General features: G+C 36.4%; 2 protein-coding genes across 2 annotated transcripts; one reads left to right on the forward strand and one right to left on the reverse strand.

The window, feature by feature from the left end:
- Positions 1 to 884: 884 nt before the first annotated feature.
- LOC134328748 (uncharacterized) lies at positions 885 to 11,495 on the forward strand. The gene is made up of 12 exons (XM_063009949.1): positions 885 to 1,094; positions 1,522 to 1,606; positions 1,867 to 1,934; positions 2,046 to 2,243; positions 2,324 to 2,410; positions 2,564 to 2,817; positions 2,944 to 3,069; positions 3,159 to 3,296; positions 3,552 to 3,666; positions 3,764 to 3,882; positions 11,030 to 11,153; positions 11,273 to 11,495. The coding sequence occupies exons 1-11, from the start codon at positions 941 to 943 to the stop codon at positions 11,102 to 11,104; spliced, it is 1,419 nt and encodes a 472-aa protein (XP_062866019.1). The 5' UTR covers positions 885 to 940; the 3' UTR covers positions 11,105 to 11,153; positions 11,273 to 11,495.
- On the reverse strand, positions 6,091 to 10,397 carry LOC134328809 (uncharacterized). Its single transcript, XM_063010038.1, has 7 exons — positions 10,092 to 10,397; positions 8,721 to 8,766; positions 8,159 to 8,250; positions 7,943 to 8,053; positions 6,993 to 7,269; positions 6,687 to 6,906; positions 6,091 to 6,576 (listed from the first exon to the last, which is right to left on the reverse strand). The coding sequence occupies exons 3-6, from the start codon at positions 8,245 to 8,247 to the stop codon at positions 6,688 to 6,690; spliced, it is 696 nt and encodes a 231-aa protein (XP_062866108.1). The 5' UTR covers positions 8,248 to 8,250; positions 8,721 to 8,766; positions 10,092 to 10,397; the 3' UTR covers positions 6,091 to 6,576; position 6,687.
- Positions 11,496 to 15,575: the final 4,080 nt, after the last annotated feature.

A 15,575-nucleotide genomic window follows, 5' to 3' on the forward strand; every position in this document is an offset into this window, starting at 1 on the left:
CTCAGTGGTCCAAAGTACTGTTTTCGGATGAAAGCAAATTTTGCATGTCATTCGGAAATCAAGGTGCCAGAGTCTGGAGGAAGACTGGGGAGAAGGAAATGCCAAAATGCCTGAAGTCCAGTGTCAAGTACCCACAGTCAGTGATGGTCTGGGGTGCCATGTCAGCTGCTGGTGTTGGTCCACTGTGTTTTATCAAGGGCAGGGTCAATGCAGCTAGCTATCAGGAGATTTTGGAGCACTTCATGCTTCCATCTGCTGAAAAGCTTTTTGGAGATGAAGATTTCATTTTTCAGCATGAATGGTTTACTGACCATGGTATTACTGTGCTCAATTGGCCTGCCAACTCTCCTGACCTGAACCCCATAGAGAATCTGTGGGATATTGTGAAGAGAAAGTTGAGAGACACAAGACCCAACACTCTGGATGAACTTAAGGCCGCTATCGAAGCATCCTGGGCCTCCATAACACCTCAGCAGTGCCACAGGCTGATTGCCTCCATGCCACGCCGCATTGAAGCAGTCATTTCTGCAAAAGGATTCCCGACCAAGTATTGAGTGCATAACTGAACATAATTATTTGAAGGTTGACTTTTTTTGTATTAAAAACACTTTTCTTTTATTGGTCGGATGAAATATGCTAATTTTTTGAGATAGGAATTTTGGGTTTTCATGAGCTGTATGCCAAAATCATCAGTATTAAAACAATAAAAGACCTGAAATATTTCAGTTGGTGTGCAATGAATCTAAAATATATGAAAGTTTAATTTTTATCATTACATTATGGAAAATAATGAACTTTATCACAATATGCTAATTTTTTGAGAAGGACCTGTACTGGCAAAATTCTGAAAGCAGCTAGTAAAGGGCCAATTTATATAGCTCCACTTCAAGAGGAGCTGGACACTAGCCCATTGCCTCCTACATCTGAAACATTCAGCAACATGCCAAAAGCTGAGTGCCAAAAGTGCAAAACATTGTACCCCCTCCAGCTCCTGGCCGAACACCTCAAGTCTTGCAACATCACAGTTGTGGAGGACTCTGTGGAAGAGTCTGACAATATAGACAGTGATGTTAATGAGCAAAAAAGGAGAGAATGTAAGTATTTTTTGTAAAGCACAGGAAATTGTTTGTGTTACTAATATAATGGAAAATAAATGCTAGTACCTTTTTTAAATCAAATGTACATATTAAATTATAGAACACAATCAAATCGAAGTTTGCCACACTTTATCTATGTGAATGTTGCAAGCACATCTGTTGGGAAATAATGCTAAAGTCCAGTCCAGCTGGTGTGATATAAGCCATAGACTTACTGACTTGTGTTCATGTTTTGGATGGGCTGATTTAAGGGGCAAGAAAAAATGGGAAGAATATTTGGTACTCTGTTTATTATTAAATTTAAGGTACATGTTTTTTTTTTGTTTTTTTTTTGTCATGGTAGTAATTATATTTGCACTGCTAATGTAACTGGAAATACATGCTAGTACTGAAATCTTGGTTAACAATGCCTTTGTTTTCTCAGCACCTGTTCATCACGCCTGTCCAATATGCCTCAACAATTTCCCTTCTGAGGCCATTGAACTTCATGCAAGTTCATGCGGTGAAAGGTACTAATGGATTTCCTGTATCAAAACCTCATCGATTCTTGCTCATTTTGTTATTTGAAATCATCTGCTGCTCTGTAAATTGTTTAACATTTTATGAGTGTAAATTGGGGAGGAATTAGAATAGTTGAAAACTATATGGAATTAAGAATTTGTACCCTGACTTTCCAATAAATGTGAAACTTTGCTATAAAGTTACTTTTTGTAAACATGGGGCTTTGTTCTGACCATGACAATGTTTTTCTCCTTTTTTTCTAATGTAGTGCAACAGAAAGTCATTCAGAAGTTGCAGATGAAACCTTGCCAGGCTGTAGTACAAAACTTTTGGATGGTTGGTTGCTTTTACATATGAAAAGTAATCTTGTGTTTATAAGCCTTGTGAATGTCGGTTGTTAGGGGGTGTTTCAGTTTCTCATGGGTTTCCTACTATTTTTCAATACAGAGTGGCAATCAATCCAAAACCCCAACAAGGCCATGTCTCAGTTTCGAGACAGACAACTTTGTTGTCATGCTGCACAACCACCTTTGAATCTGCACATGGACATGAGAAGCACCCCGGCAGACAGAGATATGGCTCTGATCTCGTTCTACAAGAAGACTCGTGTGGATTGGGCTCGACCTTTGAACTGCAAACTGGAAGGTACTGTACATTTACATTACAAATTGGTTGTTAATAAATAGTGTTTGATGTTTTGTTAATAAATTAAACAATTTTCACAGGGGATTGTGCTGTTGGGGAAGGTGTTACACGGTTCTTTTTCTCAACCTGCATTGACAGACTGAAGTCTGGATTTTCTGTAAACCTAGGTAACACATCCATATTTTGTAGGAAGAAACCTGTGATTGTACACTGCTTTTAGAAATTAAATTTACATTGAGTTGCACATTCACCAAAGTGACACTGTACAGTTAACATTCTGTTACCCTGCACAATTGGATGCAAATTATCTTATTTTCCAGCAAATACTGGTGTCACCAGACTTTTTGAGGGAGAAGCAGATCATTTGGTGCCGTCATCCTCCCCCTTTCTGGTTGACAGTGATCTGTTTGTTGTGGCTGGGAGAATTTTGGGACACTCTTTTATACATGGAGGGCCATGTCTGTCTGGTTTAAGCCCAGCTTTTGTGCATGTCCTTCTGGGAGGAAATCCTGACACAGCAACTGTACAGTTAAATGACTGTCCAGACTCGGATATCCGTGATGCAATCAAACTTGTAAGTTTACCCTTCTAAAGTTCAGTATCTATATTTTAATTTCTTTGTACGCCTATTGTGAACATTTCTTTGCATAACCTTCAATGTCGGTCAACAAGCCATACCTTACCTTTTTCTGTCTTGAAGCTTGAGAAGTCTGAACTTTCAGAGCAAGAAAAGAACAGAGTGCAGAATTTGGCATATGCCTGGGACCTCCCTGCTGTAACTGAAAGCAACAAAAGATGGCTTTTTGAAAAGATGCTCATCCATGCTGTAAGATGTGTGTGTGTGTGTGTGTAGGACTTGGTGTTGCATATTATTGCCATTTTTATATAAAATGCCCTGTATAATTTTGCTAATAGGTAATTGGATGGATCTCACGGCAGATCAAACAAATGAGACGTGGCCTCAAGGAAACCCCGATGTGGCCAGTTTTGTCCCAGCGCCCAGACACGGTGCCTCTGCTTTTCCCAAGAGAGTCATTCGTGTGTACCCCAGAGGTTGGTCCAAAACGTTCTCCTCCTCATATAAAATAAATGGAAAAAAAGGTTTGCTGTGATCATCTTTTGTATTAATGCCATTATTTAATAATCTTCCTTATGAAATAAGATTCATGTATATTCTAGAAACCTACATTTAATTGCTTAATTTTTCTTGCAAATGTTTTTTAAAGTATGTGAATTGGCAAACATATCCTTAAGCTATCTAGAAAAAAGGTTATTCATTCATTCTTGTGTATTTTTGTTTTTGTGTAGTTAATTCTTCAGGCAGTTTGCTGGCCTGAACAAGAGGAAGATGATTCTGATTCTGAATACCCACTAGCTACCAAGTTCCACATTTCTGGATTCCTCAGACAATTTATTGAAACTGGTAATCTCTGAAAAAAAATCCTACTTCTGTAGTGTGTATGTATATATAAATTTTTAAATTATACCTTGAGGTAATTTAAATGTTTTTCCATTCCCAGCATCTCCTGATGAAGTCAAAAGCCTGCTAAAGTTCTGGACAGGGTGGGAGGTTATACCTAGAGCGCTCACCTTTGAAATTGTTAAAGGTAGCCTTCCAACAGCATCTACCTGCTTTGAGGTACTCAAGATCCTTGGCCATTATGAAGATTTTGAATCTTTCAAAAATGATTTGCTGTCATGCATTGATACACATCACACAGGGTTTGGGCTCATTTAGAGTTAGTGTGGTGGTTGCCCCCCTTCTATTTTTTTTGTGAACAATGCTTCCATTATTTATTTTTTGTTTAAAAGGACCTGAAGTGCAAGTTCATTTTTAATATTTTTCACAGGTTATCACTTTTCAGATGGCAGTTTTGCTTCTCATAGTTTGCAGTGCCTTTCCTGTCAGTTTGAAAAAGTTAGTTAATTCTTCACTTGACAGTCTTAACTCCTCCTAGTTCAAAGGAATTTTTTTATTGAAAGAGCACAATGTCTTTACTGTGAGGTTGATTTGCAAAAATGCAAGTTCAGTTTTAATGTTTTAAATAAATTCACACTTCAGATATAAATTTTTAGTTAATCTACAGTTGTCAGTGGGCTTCGTTATGTTCAGGCTATATACTAAAGCAGTAATAAATGCCCTTTAATGTAGTATGAGTTTTCTATTAAACCTGAATAAATTTCTTACCAGTGTCAATGTTCCATATCCTTCTACCTGCTATATTTGCCATTGCATGTAATGGTAAAAAAGAATGTATTATGGCTGATAAATCAGAAGAAATGGTAGCTCTGAACTGTTTATTAAACTACAACCTATTGTTGAACATTATGGAATCACCACTCTTGGAAGATGTTCTGTCAATTGTTTAATTTTGTAGAAAAAAAATAAATCACAGACATGCCACAAAACTATCATTTTTCAAAATGTCAATCTTCTGGCATTAAGAAACAATAAAAAAAAGAAACAAATATAATAGTTGTGGTCAGTCACAATTGCTTTTTTTAGATCAAGTAGAGGAAAAAAATATGGAATCACTCAAATCTGAGGAAAAAATTATAGAATCACTCTGTAATTTGCAGTTTAAAAACAAAACATCTGCAGCAGATTAGATTTGTTAATTATTCTTCAGTATAAAAAGAGTGCTTACACCTCGGAGAGCTGTTGCACAAAGCAGATTGTCATGAATCATGGTTCCAACACAAGGTATGTCAGTTGAAACAAATGAGAGGATTATAAAACTCCTTCAAGAAGATAAATCATTGTGGAATGTCGCAAAAGATGTTGGTTGTTCCCAGTAAGCTGTGTTTAAAATCTGGACCAAGTACAAACAAAATGGGAAGGTTGTAAAAGGGAAGCATACTGGTACACCAAGTAAGACATCAAAGCATCAAGATAGAAAACTTAAAGCAATATGTCTTGAAAACAGAAAATGCACAACAAAACAAATGAGAAACAAGTGGCCCGAAAGTGGAGTCAATGTCTGTGACTGAACTGTAAGAAATCACCTAAAAGAAATGGGATTTACATACAGAAAAGCCAAACAAAAGCCACCATTAACACCTAAAAAGAAAAGAACAAGGTTAAAGTAGGCTAAAGAAAAGCAATCGTGGACTGTGGGTGACTGGATAAAAGTGATCTTCAGTGATGAATCGCGAATCTGCATTGGGCAAGGTGATGATGCTGGAACTTTTGTTTGGTGTCTGTCCAATGAAATTTATGAAGATAACTGCCTAAAGAAAACATGTTAATTTCCACAGTTGTTGATGATATGGGCCTGCATGTCGGGTAAAGGCACAGGGGAGATGGTCTTCAATAAATGCCAAAGTCCACATTGAAATTTTGGACGCTTTTCTTATTCCATCAGTTGAAAGGATGTTTGGTGATGATGACTTCATTTTTCAAGATGATAATGCATCTTGCCATAGGGCAAAGGACGTGAAAACTTTCCTTTAAGAAAACATATAATGTCAATGGCATGGCCTGCAAATAGTCCGGATCTCAATCCATTTGAAAATCTCTGGTGGAAATTGAAGAAAATGGTCAATGACAAGGTTCCAACCTGCAAAGCTGATCTGGCAACAGCAATAAGAGACAGTTGAAGGCAGATTGATGAAGAATACTGTTTGTCATTAGTTAACTCCATGCCTCAGAGAGTTTAAACCATTATAAAAGCCAGAGGTGGTGCAACAAAGTAATAATGGTGCAGTGTTTTCTAATGATTCCATAATTTTTTCCTCAGATTTGAGTGATTCCATATTTTTTTCCTCTACTTGATCTAAAAAAAAGCAATTGTGACTGACCACAACTATTATATTTGTTTCTTTTTTTATTGTTTCTTAATGCCAGAGGGTTGACAGTTTGAGAAATGATAGTTTTGTGGCATGTCTGTGATTTATTTTTTTTCTACAAAATTAAACAATTGAAAGAACATCTTCCAAGAGTGGTGATTCCATAATTTTTGCCAGGGGTTGTACATATCTGTTGTGGTGCAATTCTGTGACTGTCTTCATTGTAAATTTACATTGAAATCCATCCATACCAAGCTGCCACATAGAGAGAACAAAAGTAATATTTATTTTACTTCACTGTGGACAATGTAGGACATGAATTTTTTTTGTTTACAAAGAAATTAACATGAGATTCTTAAATTTCCATTCATCAGAAATGGTGACAAAGCAGCATGGTCCTTTAAAAAAAAAAAAAAGTTCAGCAGAAAGAGCTCATTCACAAGCCCGTAAATATGCCGGACCCTGTACATCAGTTTTCTGGTTGAAAGTTGAAATGTGCAGCGCTATAGGTCCAGAAGCAGGATTGGGATGCCTTAATTCTAGACTGTAAGAGAAAGGAATTATAGTATGTAAGTGTAACACACACACACTTTATGACACACAGGACAAACACATTAGCTTCTATGACCTAAAAATACTTTTTAGGACACATACCCTAACGGGTCTCCAACAGATAAAAAGCGTGACTTATACACATCAGATAGATATCACGGCCAAAGCTATCCGATGAGGCAGTTGGTTGTACAGCTAACCTAAGCAGCTCAAAGCTCTCAGGATCCAGTGGACAGTCTAAGTCTGGCAGGACGATGCCTTGGTTTGGTTCTTGTACAGTCAATCCGGAATCTTCCCAGTCAATGGCATCAATCTGAATTCCCTAAATATGCACAGCCAGGTAATACGTGTTACTTGCATACATTAATAAAATCCCAAAGGCACTCAAACAATTGTTTTTTCTATTACCTCTGACATTTCTGGTTCTCTGACTGGATTCTGCATGAGGCCAAGGTGCCACAGCTGATTTGGTGTCATGTTTTGTTCAGTTCGGATTGGATGGTTATCCCAGCCGTGTGTAAACCTGGACAGATCATCTTTCAGTCGTGGCAGAAATGTGTAGTGAACACAGTAGAGGTGCAAGCTGTTGGTGATGTCAAGAAGGCCATCTTCTTCCAGATCGTGAAGAACACCATAGTACAGTTGCGTGACGGCTAACCACACATCACGCCACAGGCGTTCTATTCTACAGAAAAGAAGTTAAAACCGATTAAATTTACCAATGACCAGTACATTATAAACCATGTAATTCAGCATAATACAACAGGAATACGTTTGATTTTCTTTATAATTTAATTACATTATTTCCAACTAGTGCTAGGTGATATGACCTCAAATCAAACCGATTCTGATTAATGAATGCCATTTTTGTTGGGTACAATCTGCTTGCATGAAAGCTGCAGAATGGAAACCATTTTTTTTTTTATTTTGATGTATTAAAATGGCTGATTATCAATTCCCCTTTCTCTCCTAATAGTGGTTAATATGGAGAAGAAATTGCAATCACATAATATTTAAAAATAACAAAAAGACTAATTAATTGACTGTTTAATAAAACTAATTTGTGCAAAAACAACAATATATAGACAAATCTGTCATTACTGCAGTCTCTAAAACTGATATTTTAAAATGCAGTTTTATCTCAGAAAGTCTTTAGTTTCTTCACTTTATTCTAACAAACCCATCCAGGTGTGTTTAGGAGGGTGAGGGAGAGAGAGCACAAGAGCGAAGCTCCATTTGTATGTGTATGAGAGCTCGCCTCTCCAGGTCGCAATCACAAGTTAGTTTATAATAGCAGTGATTTAATCTCTGTAACAGTCAATAACATGACCCGGTGTAATGTGATGTTAAGTTCATACCTCTGATTGTGGACACTTTTGCCAGATATAAAGCTTCGACACCCGGTTCCTCGTACAGTAAACATCGCCTGAGCAATGTCCACGTTCTCCACGCCCTGATCTGATCTCACTCTGGAGGAGAATATTGAGTATTTACTGATGACACTGACTAAACATTTTCCAGATTCAATCATTCTGAGCTACAAATGTTCATTAAAATGACAAAGTTTTACTGACTTGTAAGGCCATCCGAACTTCCTCACACCATCTAAGAAGAATGCATATGCTGTAGAAGCCCTGTTGTTTGCAGCGGCATCGAGATACATAATCTGCACAACAAAATTAAGTTCAGCACTCAAACATTCTGCTATGATAAATGATGCTCAGATGCAGTCGAGACACTCCAAATAAAGTTCATTTTGAACCAAAAGGATCAAGTGCATGTCACTTTATTTTTTTATTTTTAATGTGTCTGCAGTCTAATGTTTTTCCCCAACAGAAGTAGTAAATAGTGCATTGGAGATTAGAGCTGCACAATATCGGATGACGTGGGGCAGTAACCATCCAAGATCCTGACCCTGCGAATGCATTGGTCACTGAATGCAATCAAATCCTCACAGCAACGCGCCCCAAAATCTACTAGAAAGTCTTCTCTGGACAGTAGAGACAGTTACTACAACAAAAGCACTAAACTTTCTTTAATACCCTTGATTTCAGATGTGATGGTGATACCCCATGCACTGTAAATACTTCAATCTCTCAGAGCAACAAGAATTTATAAGTCAAATTCAGGGCTTACCTTCCTTGAAAAGCCATCGATACCACCAAATATTACAATATTGTATCTGTAAAGATAAATAGAAAGTACATACTAAGCACAGACAACATGCCAAAGCTGAATAATTCATTGGTTTTATATCAAAATACCGGTCTTAAGACATTTTAGCTTGTGAAAATGAAGTTAATACAGAGCCATCTACTAGACTGGCTACTCCTGTATAGTCTACACACTCACACATGAGCTGATGTTAACCTACCATTTTTCAGTCAGCAGGCTATGTTTCAGTTAACTGATAAGTCCCAACTAATTCAGCTCATCAAGCACTTCACTAATGAGATTTATAACTTGAATCAGGTTTGTTAGGGAAGTTGAGATTTCAAATGTGCAGTGCACAGACTCATGTTAAGCAGATAGAAACTACTTTCACAGGTGACCTTCAACACAGTTACTGGGTTTAAAAAAATTTTTAATTTTTGTATGGCACGTTCTCAATTGTTTTTTTATTTAGACTGGCAGTAACATCTGCAAAGAATTCTAAATTTGCAAAAGCAATGTTTAATACTAAAATGTTTCACAAGAAGCCTTAGTCTTATTTTTACCTACTACAGTAATGCTCCTTTATGCTACTATTGTTATGAGATGTTAACAGCATGTGTGATTTCTGCATTTCTAGTTTGGGTCTGAAAACATATCTTTCCTTTATATATACTGCAATTCTACAGTAATTTAGTTCATAAATGTTTAACCAACATGAAGTGTTTTCTAGCTTGTCCAACTTACTTTATTTATTTAAACAAGAATGTTATGAGACAAGCAGGAACAAAAAGTAGTGGCATACTTAGAAATTACCATAAAAAAAGACTTGAGTTAAATGTTTTGTACACAGTATGTCACAATATGAACAGCAATAAACGCAATGAAAAAGGTCTAATTACACACTTTGTAATTAAACATGCAACTGAGTTTTTTTTATGTATTGACTACACTGATGATATACATATAAAGACATTGTGTCTACATACATCACAAGCTGGATAAACACAGTCCTAACTCTACTCTCAGCCAGCAGCACTTCAACTAATTCACCTGCTGCAGACAACCCTCCTTCTATTTCTCACCTCCTAAATTAACTTCTCCAAATTTTGGGCACTGTCCATGTTAAAATGATAATATTCAAATGTCTGATATGGTGTCACGTGTCATTTTATACTTTACGTTAACATGCGACCGTACCGATGATGCTAACAGGCTAAACAATGCTTCGTCCTGTGTTCGTTATGAACACGAATTCTAACATCAAATTAGCCAAGTACAAACGACCACTGAAAAAAATAAACCCTAGTACTTAATGTGAGGTTTAATAAGGATGAGAAAGAATAAACTACTTACTGGAAAGGCTCGGTTGATCTGCTCCTCAGCCATAGCTCTCCATGTGCTCCTCCATCAGCATATATACACTCCGTGATCAAAGACGCCCCTCCCTATGACCTTAGAGGTGTTTTGTTATTGGCCAGGTGCACGTTCGATTACATCTGCGCTTGTTTGCTCTTCCCGAGTACCCCGGATGTTTCCTTGAATTTTCACTACCTGAAATTTCACGACCTGAATTTCCATGACCTGAATTTTTATCACCTGAATTATTTTACCTTCATTTTTAATCATCGTCTTTTTTTTTTTACCTGATTTTTTACTACATGATTTTTTTTTTTACCTGAAATTTTGGTCATCTGATTTTTTTTTTACCCGAAATTCCAAGACCTGAATTTCAAATACCAAAAATTTAGCAGGTAAAATTTTCAATAACACCAAATTTCACACACTTTTTTCCAAAAACATGATTTCTGGTTCAAGTTCTGGTGACACTGATTTACCTCCATAAGATCTGCCTAAAAGAGGAGCTTTAAAGCATTGGAGTTCAACCAGGGCCAACAACGTCAGTGACATCAATGTGCAGTAAACTGTCTGAGGGTACTGTATACATGAGCATAGAACAGGAAGGTTCAAAACTCTAGGTATTTTAACTTTGTTCCTGGAAGGCAAGTGTCCAGTAGTTTGGTGATTTCACTGCCCAACTACTTCTGATTCAACTCGCCTGTTAATTGCCAGGTTTAGTAGTTGTGTTTGAACAGGGAAATTACTAAACTAGACACATGCTACAGGAATGGAACTGAAGAACCCTGCTGTAGACAGAGTCAGATACTTTAGATCAGATCACATCAACATGCTTAATTTAAAAACAAGGTACCAACACAATAATAACTAGGTGGTCTTTATCTTTTCTGTCAGAAATTATCCTCCAAATATGACCATTATGACCTTTTTTGAAGGTGAAGCAAGAGACTTCAGCCAAAGCGTTGGCAGACTGGCTGCAAACAACATCCAGTTCTCCGAAGTATCAATAGTTGACCATAGTAATCTAGCAGTTGCAGTTGGAAAACTTCATGAATTCAAGTAAGAAGCAGTCATTTTAACATAAATTAAGCTTAGTTTACCCTTTATCCATTAACATATAAATTGAGTATATTATGTCTTTAGCTGGTAACCTTTTCCTTTTTTTTTTTATTTATCAGGGACATGCTACAGAGGACTGCAGACTCCATAAAAGCAAACAGTCAGAATTTCAACTTGGCCTCACATGGTTTGGAGTATGCTTGACATATACATTAAACATTTTCAACAAGTGTATAAACCAAGAACTGGAGAAGCTTCAGAGAAACCAGTTTTAACTGCACTGTTAGGAAAAAAATTGGCATATAATGTAAATAAATAAAAAGTTTTTTTTTTTTTTTTTTTTTTTTTGCAAACAAGTGTTATAGTTAATGTAGCATAATAACACAATCTGGTTTGTAAGATTTAATTGAATTTATTTGAATTCAGAGAGTTAAAGTTCAAGCAGTACATCATCTAAAATAAATTATCTTTGTTCTATTACAAATGTAAAACTGAAATGGAAAAGTAAAAAAAAAAGTGACAGTGTTAGAAAAAAAGAATTTAGTGATCCTGAAATTACATGTCTAGCTGAGCTGGAAAAGATTACCTGTGCACTGTTTGTCTTGAAGTATTTCATAAGTTGCTGAACTAAAACAGATTATTTACCTGTGTACTGTACTGATGTTCAAGTACTTCATATGTTGCTAAATTACAACAAGTTATTTATCTGTACTGTTGTTCTTAAAGTAGTTCATAAACAGACCATTTACCTGCGTACTGTTCTGGTTTTGTACTTTTTTTCTCTCTTGGAAGAATAAACCTTGAACTTTGAATCTGGCCTGTGTGTGTATACAGTACGATGACCTGTTGTTTTCAGTTTGTAGTTATGCATGTTATGAACAGCCCGTTTTGCAAGTTCAATTTTTTGTCTGTAGTCATGCAGTTTTTTAATTTTTCTCATCTGACTTGTCTTGACATACTGCCCAAATGCAAGCATGTGAGCATGCTTGACTGCAGTGTGCAATTCAGGCACCTCTCTGTAGTCTGCACTCTCACACCAGTTTTTGAGATCATATATCATTTCTTTAACAGTTTTGCAGTGGTTACTGATGGACCGATTTTCCTTTTGCATGCTGCTATCAGTTTGTGGCTCATTAAATTCAAGCAGAATCTCTGACAGCCTTAAACATGTACTTATTTCTCCAAGGCTGTTTGCTAAACAAGTACATGTCTTAGCTTGCAAATGAACAATCTCAACCCCCCCCTAAACTATTAACAAACAGATGTTCTTTGTCCACATAATAAAGCTGTTGTGCAAACAGTGAGTGTGCTTCCTCTTTCCTAATCTCATTAATATCAGTGTGATTTTGCTCACAAATCATCCGAACAAATGCAATATGTTTACACAAATTTCCTCCTTCAGATACTGGGCACTGGCATTGCATTGTAATGAGATTAACATCATAACTTTTAGTTTCATCAGTTTCTGATGGCACTGACCATCTCCCAGTTAAATGAAGCACAGCTTTGCTGCACAGGCCGTTTTTCATCATTCTGTCTGCTGCCTCCTCGGCTGATGCTGAAAGACTCAGTGCTGCGTCTGGAATCCGTTCTGCACCATGGAGTTCTTCAATATGTCTGTGAAAACATGCAGCAGTTCAGTGTGTTCAGTTCAGTCTAACACTTATTTGCATTTAAGTGAAGTAATAAGCTATTCAGAGTGTATTTTTTTAAATTACATGTAATATTAAAATGGTAAATGTATATTTTGTAAATTATTGGTAGATACAAACCTGTAATACCTAACAACGGTCTCATGTAAAAGCAGTAGAAGTTCAATCACACGCTTGTTGGCATAACCACGTAAAAACTGGTACTTAATGCTGTAAAAAAAATCTTCAAAACAAAAAACAAAACCTTTTTTAGTCTGTTTAAATTACAGCCATTACAAACAATAAAAAAGTGTCATGCAGCTAACCTCTCCACCAGATTGTTTGTCTCGCTGTTTTGATGAAACACTCTTCTGCCAAAGTCTGCCCACATTTCAGCAGACTGAAACCACTGAGTTTCTAAATATTTAGAAATGACAGTGCTGCCTGTTAGTTTGTTGAGGTTGTCTGTGACATCTTTGCTTTTTTTGGCAAGTCTTCGGCCTGTAATTTGAAAATATAGCAAAAATGTAATGTACATAACTGTCAAAGGTGTGCATGGGACACTACTGAAAACAGACCTTCTCAATATCTATTACTATACATACTTTCACACATTTCTTTAGGAGAGCCATGGAGCGCATAACTTCATTTCTGACAGATGTACTTCTATTGCATCCCTCCTGCCGTAACATCCATCTATGAATTGCCTTGAGGGCCACATGAAAATATGAATAAGTCTACTAGATAACTCCAATATAAGTTTTACAAATTTTATTTTGATTAATAAAAATATATTACCTGGAGTACATGAAACCAACAAAGCAGCACCTTAGCATGAGGGAATACACTGCGTATAGCATTGATTTATTTAAGGTCCTTATCTACCATGACACACCTGTAAACACATTTAAAACATTTGTAAAGTAAAACTACTTTAAGGTAAAACTATTTTCTTACAATTATTTAACATGTGCTCTAACAAAAAACAACACTTAAAATACTTTTAGGATAAACCTGACCTTGGCTGATATGCACCAGCTGCTGCCTGAAGCTTCTGCAACACAATGACAAGTTGTCACTTGATTCTTCGCTCATAATAAAGAATGCAACAGGAATACCACGTCCTCGGTCAGACTTGACCAAAACTGCATAAAATGCATATCCATACTGTGTCAGTTCCTTGTACGTGGCATCAAGGTAAATTAAATCAGAGCCACATTTTTTTAGTTGCTGCAATTGCCATTTTGTGCTTGATACAATTATGAGGGGCTGTTTCTGACTGTAAGAAACTGGCTGATAATAAAGTGTGCTGTCTTTTAAATCTGTTTTCAACAGCTTGTCAACACTAATACAGTCATTTCCATCTATTCTGTTGTGTGAATAAAAACTTTTCCTGATCCTCCCAATGTCTTCAGGGGTAACATAGTACTGTCTGTCCCTTAAATCTCTCTTCCCTTGACTCTGAGACCAGTCTTTGCATTTTAGTAAAATTTCAGCGTTTGAGGCTCCTTGGCTTATACACATGTTTGGATGTATGTCACTAGATTCTCATCTATGCGGTTGACAGAGTACTCTTCTGGATTTTGTAGATCATGGCCTGAATGATCCTTCATTAGACGCACAACACATCCTCTTGTAGCATTGCAGTTAACAAAAGTAAATGAAATGTAAGCACCACATGAATTGGCTCGTGTAACTTTTGGATCACCAGTGGATTTCCCAAAACATTTACTTGATCTTTCACAACGCCACTGAAATTGCTCCTCTCCCCTTTTCTTCATTCTTATGAATTTTCCAACCCCCTTTGCCTCCAGAGTTTTCAAATGGTTCACCATAAAATCCTCATTCTCTTCTTTCAGAACATATACACTGCATTCCACCCATGGTTTTTTTTCCTTTTTAAGTTTTTCTTCTAGAGCTAAAACCCAAAGAGAATCCATTATGAACCTAGGAATGAAATGGAAAAATAAATATTTTCAATACACTTTAGGTGCACCAAATTGTAGAGAAAAATAATACATGTTTCAATAAATGAATGAAATCAAACTTCTAATAGGTAAACATTTGACAGAATCTGTCCTGTGGCACATATTGTTAAATAACAGTCTGACTGATATAACCATACTCATAATTGTTTTTTTTTTATCCATGTGGCAGCATTATATGTTAAAATAATTATTTATTAATATATAAATATATATTGTGATATTAACATTTCCTCTATGCCTACCTGACACATAGACAAGAAATATTACTACTAATTACCCATGTTGTAAGCATTTAAATGAGTTAAAGGTCTCTAAGGCATATAACAATTGTAATATATCTCCTTTGTCTCATGAGAGCATTCACTACTTATCTGTCTAGTAGGCATATAGAAATAGTTAACAGCCTCAGAGGCATATAACAACTTTAACATGCCTTTATGAGAGCATTCATTACTCATCTGTCTTGCAGGCATCTAGAAATAGTTAACAGCCTCATAGGCATATAACAACTTTAACATGCCTTTATGAGAGCATTCATTACTTATCTGTCTTGCAGGCATCTAGAAATAAATAATAGCCTCAGAGGCATATAACAACTTTACCATGCCTTTATGAGAGCATTCATTACTCATCTGTCTTGCAGGCATCTAGAAATAAATAATAGCCTCAGAGGCATATAACAACTTTAACATGCCTTTATGAGAGCATTCATTACTCATCTGTCTTGCAGGCATCTAGAAATAAATAATAGCCTCAGAGGCATATAACAACTTTAACATGCCTTTATGAGAGCATTCATTACT

This window comes from Trichomycterus rosablanca, chromosome 15 (assembly GCF_030014385.1).
Source record: "Trichomycterus rosablanca isolate fTriRos1 chromosome 15, fTriRos1.hap1, whole genome shotgun sequence".
Taxonomy (NCBI): Eukaryota; Metazoa; Chordata; class Actinopteri; order Siluriformes; family Trichomycteridae; genus Trichomycterus; species Trichomycterus rosablanca.

What these genes read in the sequence shown, in the direction of transcription:
- LOC134328809 (XM_063010038.1), bottom strand. Translation starts at nt 8,247, where the DNA reads ATGTATCTCGATGCCGCTGCAAACAACAGGGCTTCTACAGCATATGCA. An exon ending in AAAAGTGTCCACAATCAGAG is followed by an intron (nt 7,270 to 7,942) that starts GTATGAACTTAA and finishes TCTTTTCTGTAG; the next exon opens with AATAGAACGCCTGTGGCGTG. An exon ending in GAGAACCAGAAATGTCAGAG is followed by an intron (nt 6,907 to 6,992) that starts GTAATAGAAAAA and finishes GTGCATATTTAG; the next exon opens with GGAATTCAGATTGATGCCAT.
- LOC134328748 (XM_063009949.1), top strand. Translation starts at nt 941, where the DNA reads ATGCCAAAAGCTGAGTGCCAAAAGTGCAAAACATTGTACCCCCTCCAG. An exon ending in AAAAGATGCTCATCCATGCT is followed by an intron (nt 3,070 to 3,158) that starts GTAAGATGTGTG and finishes TTTTGCTAATAG; the next exon opens with GTAATTGGATGGATCTCACG. An exon ending in CAGACAATTTATTGAAACTG is followed by an intron (nt 3,667 to 3,763) that starts GTAATCTCTGAA and finishes TTCCATTCCCAG; the next exon opens with CATCTCCTGATGAAGTCAAA.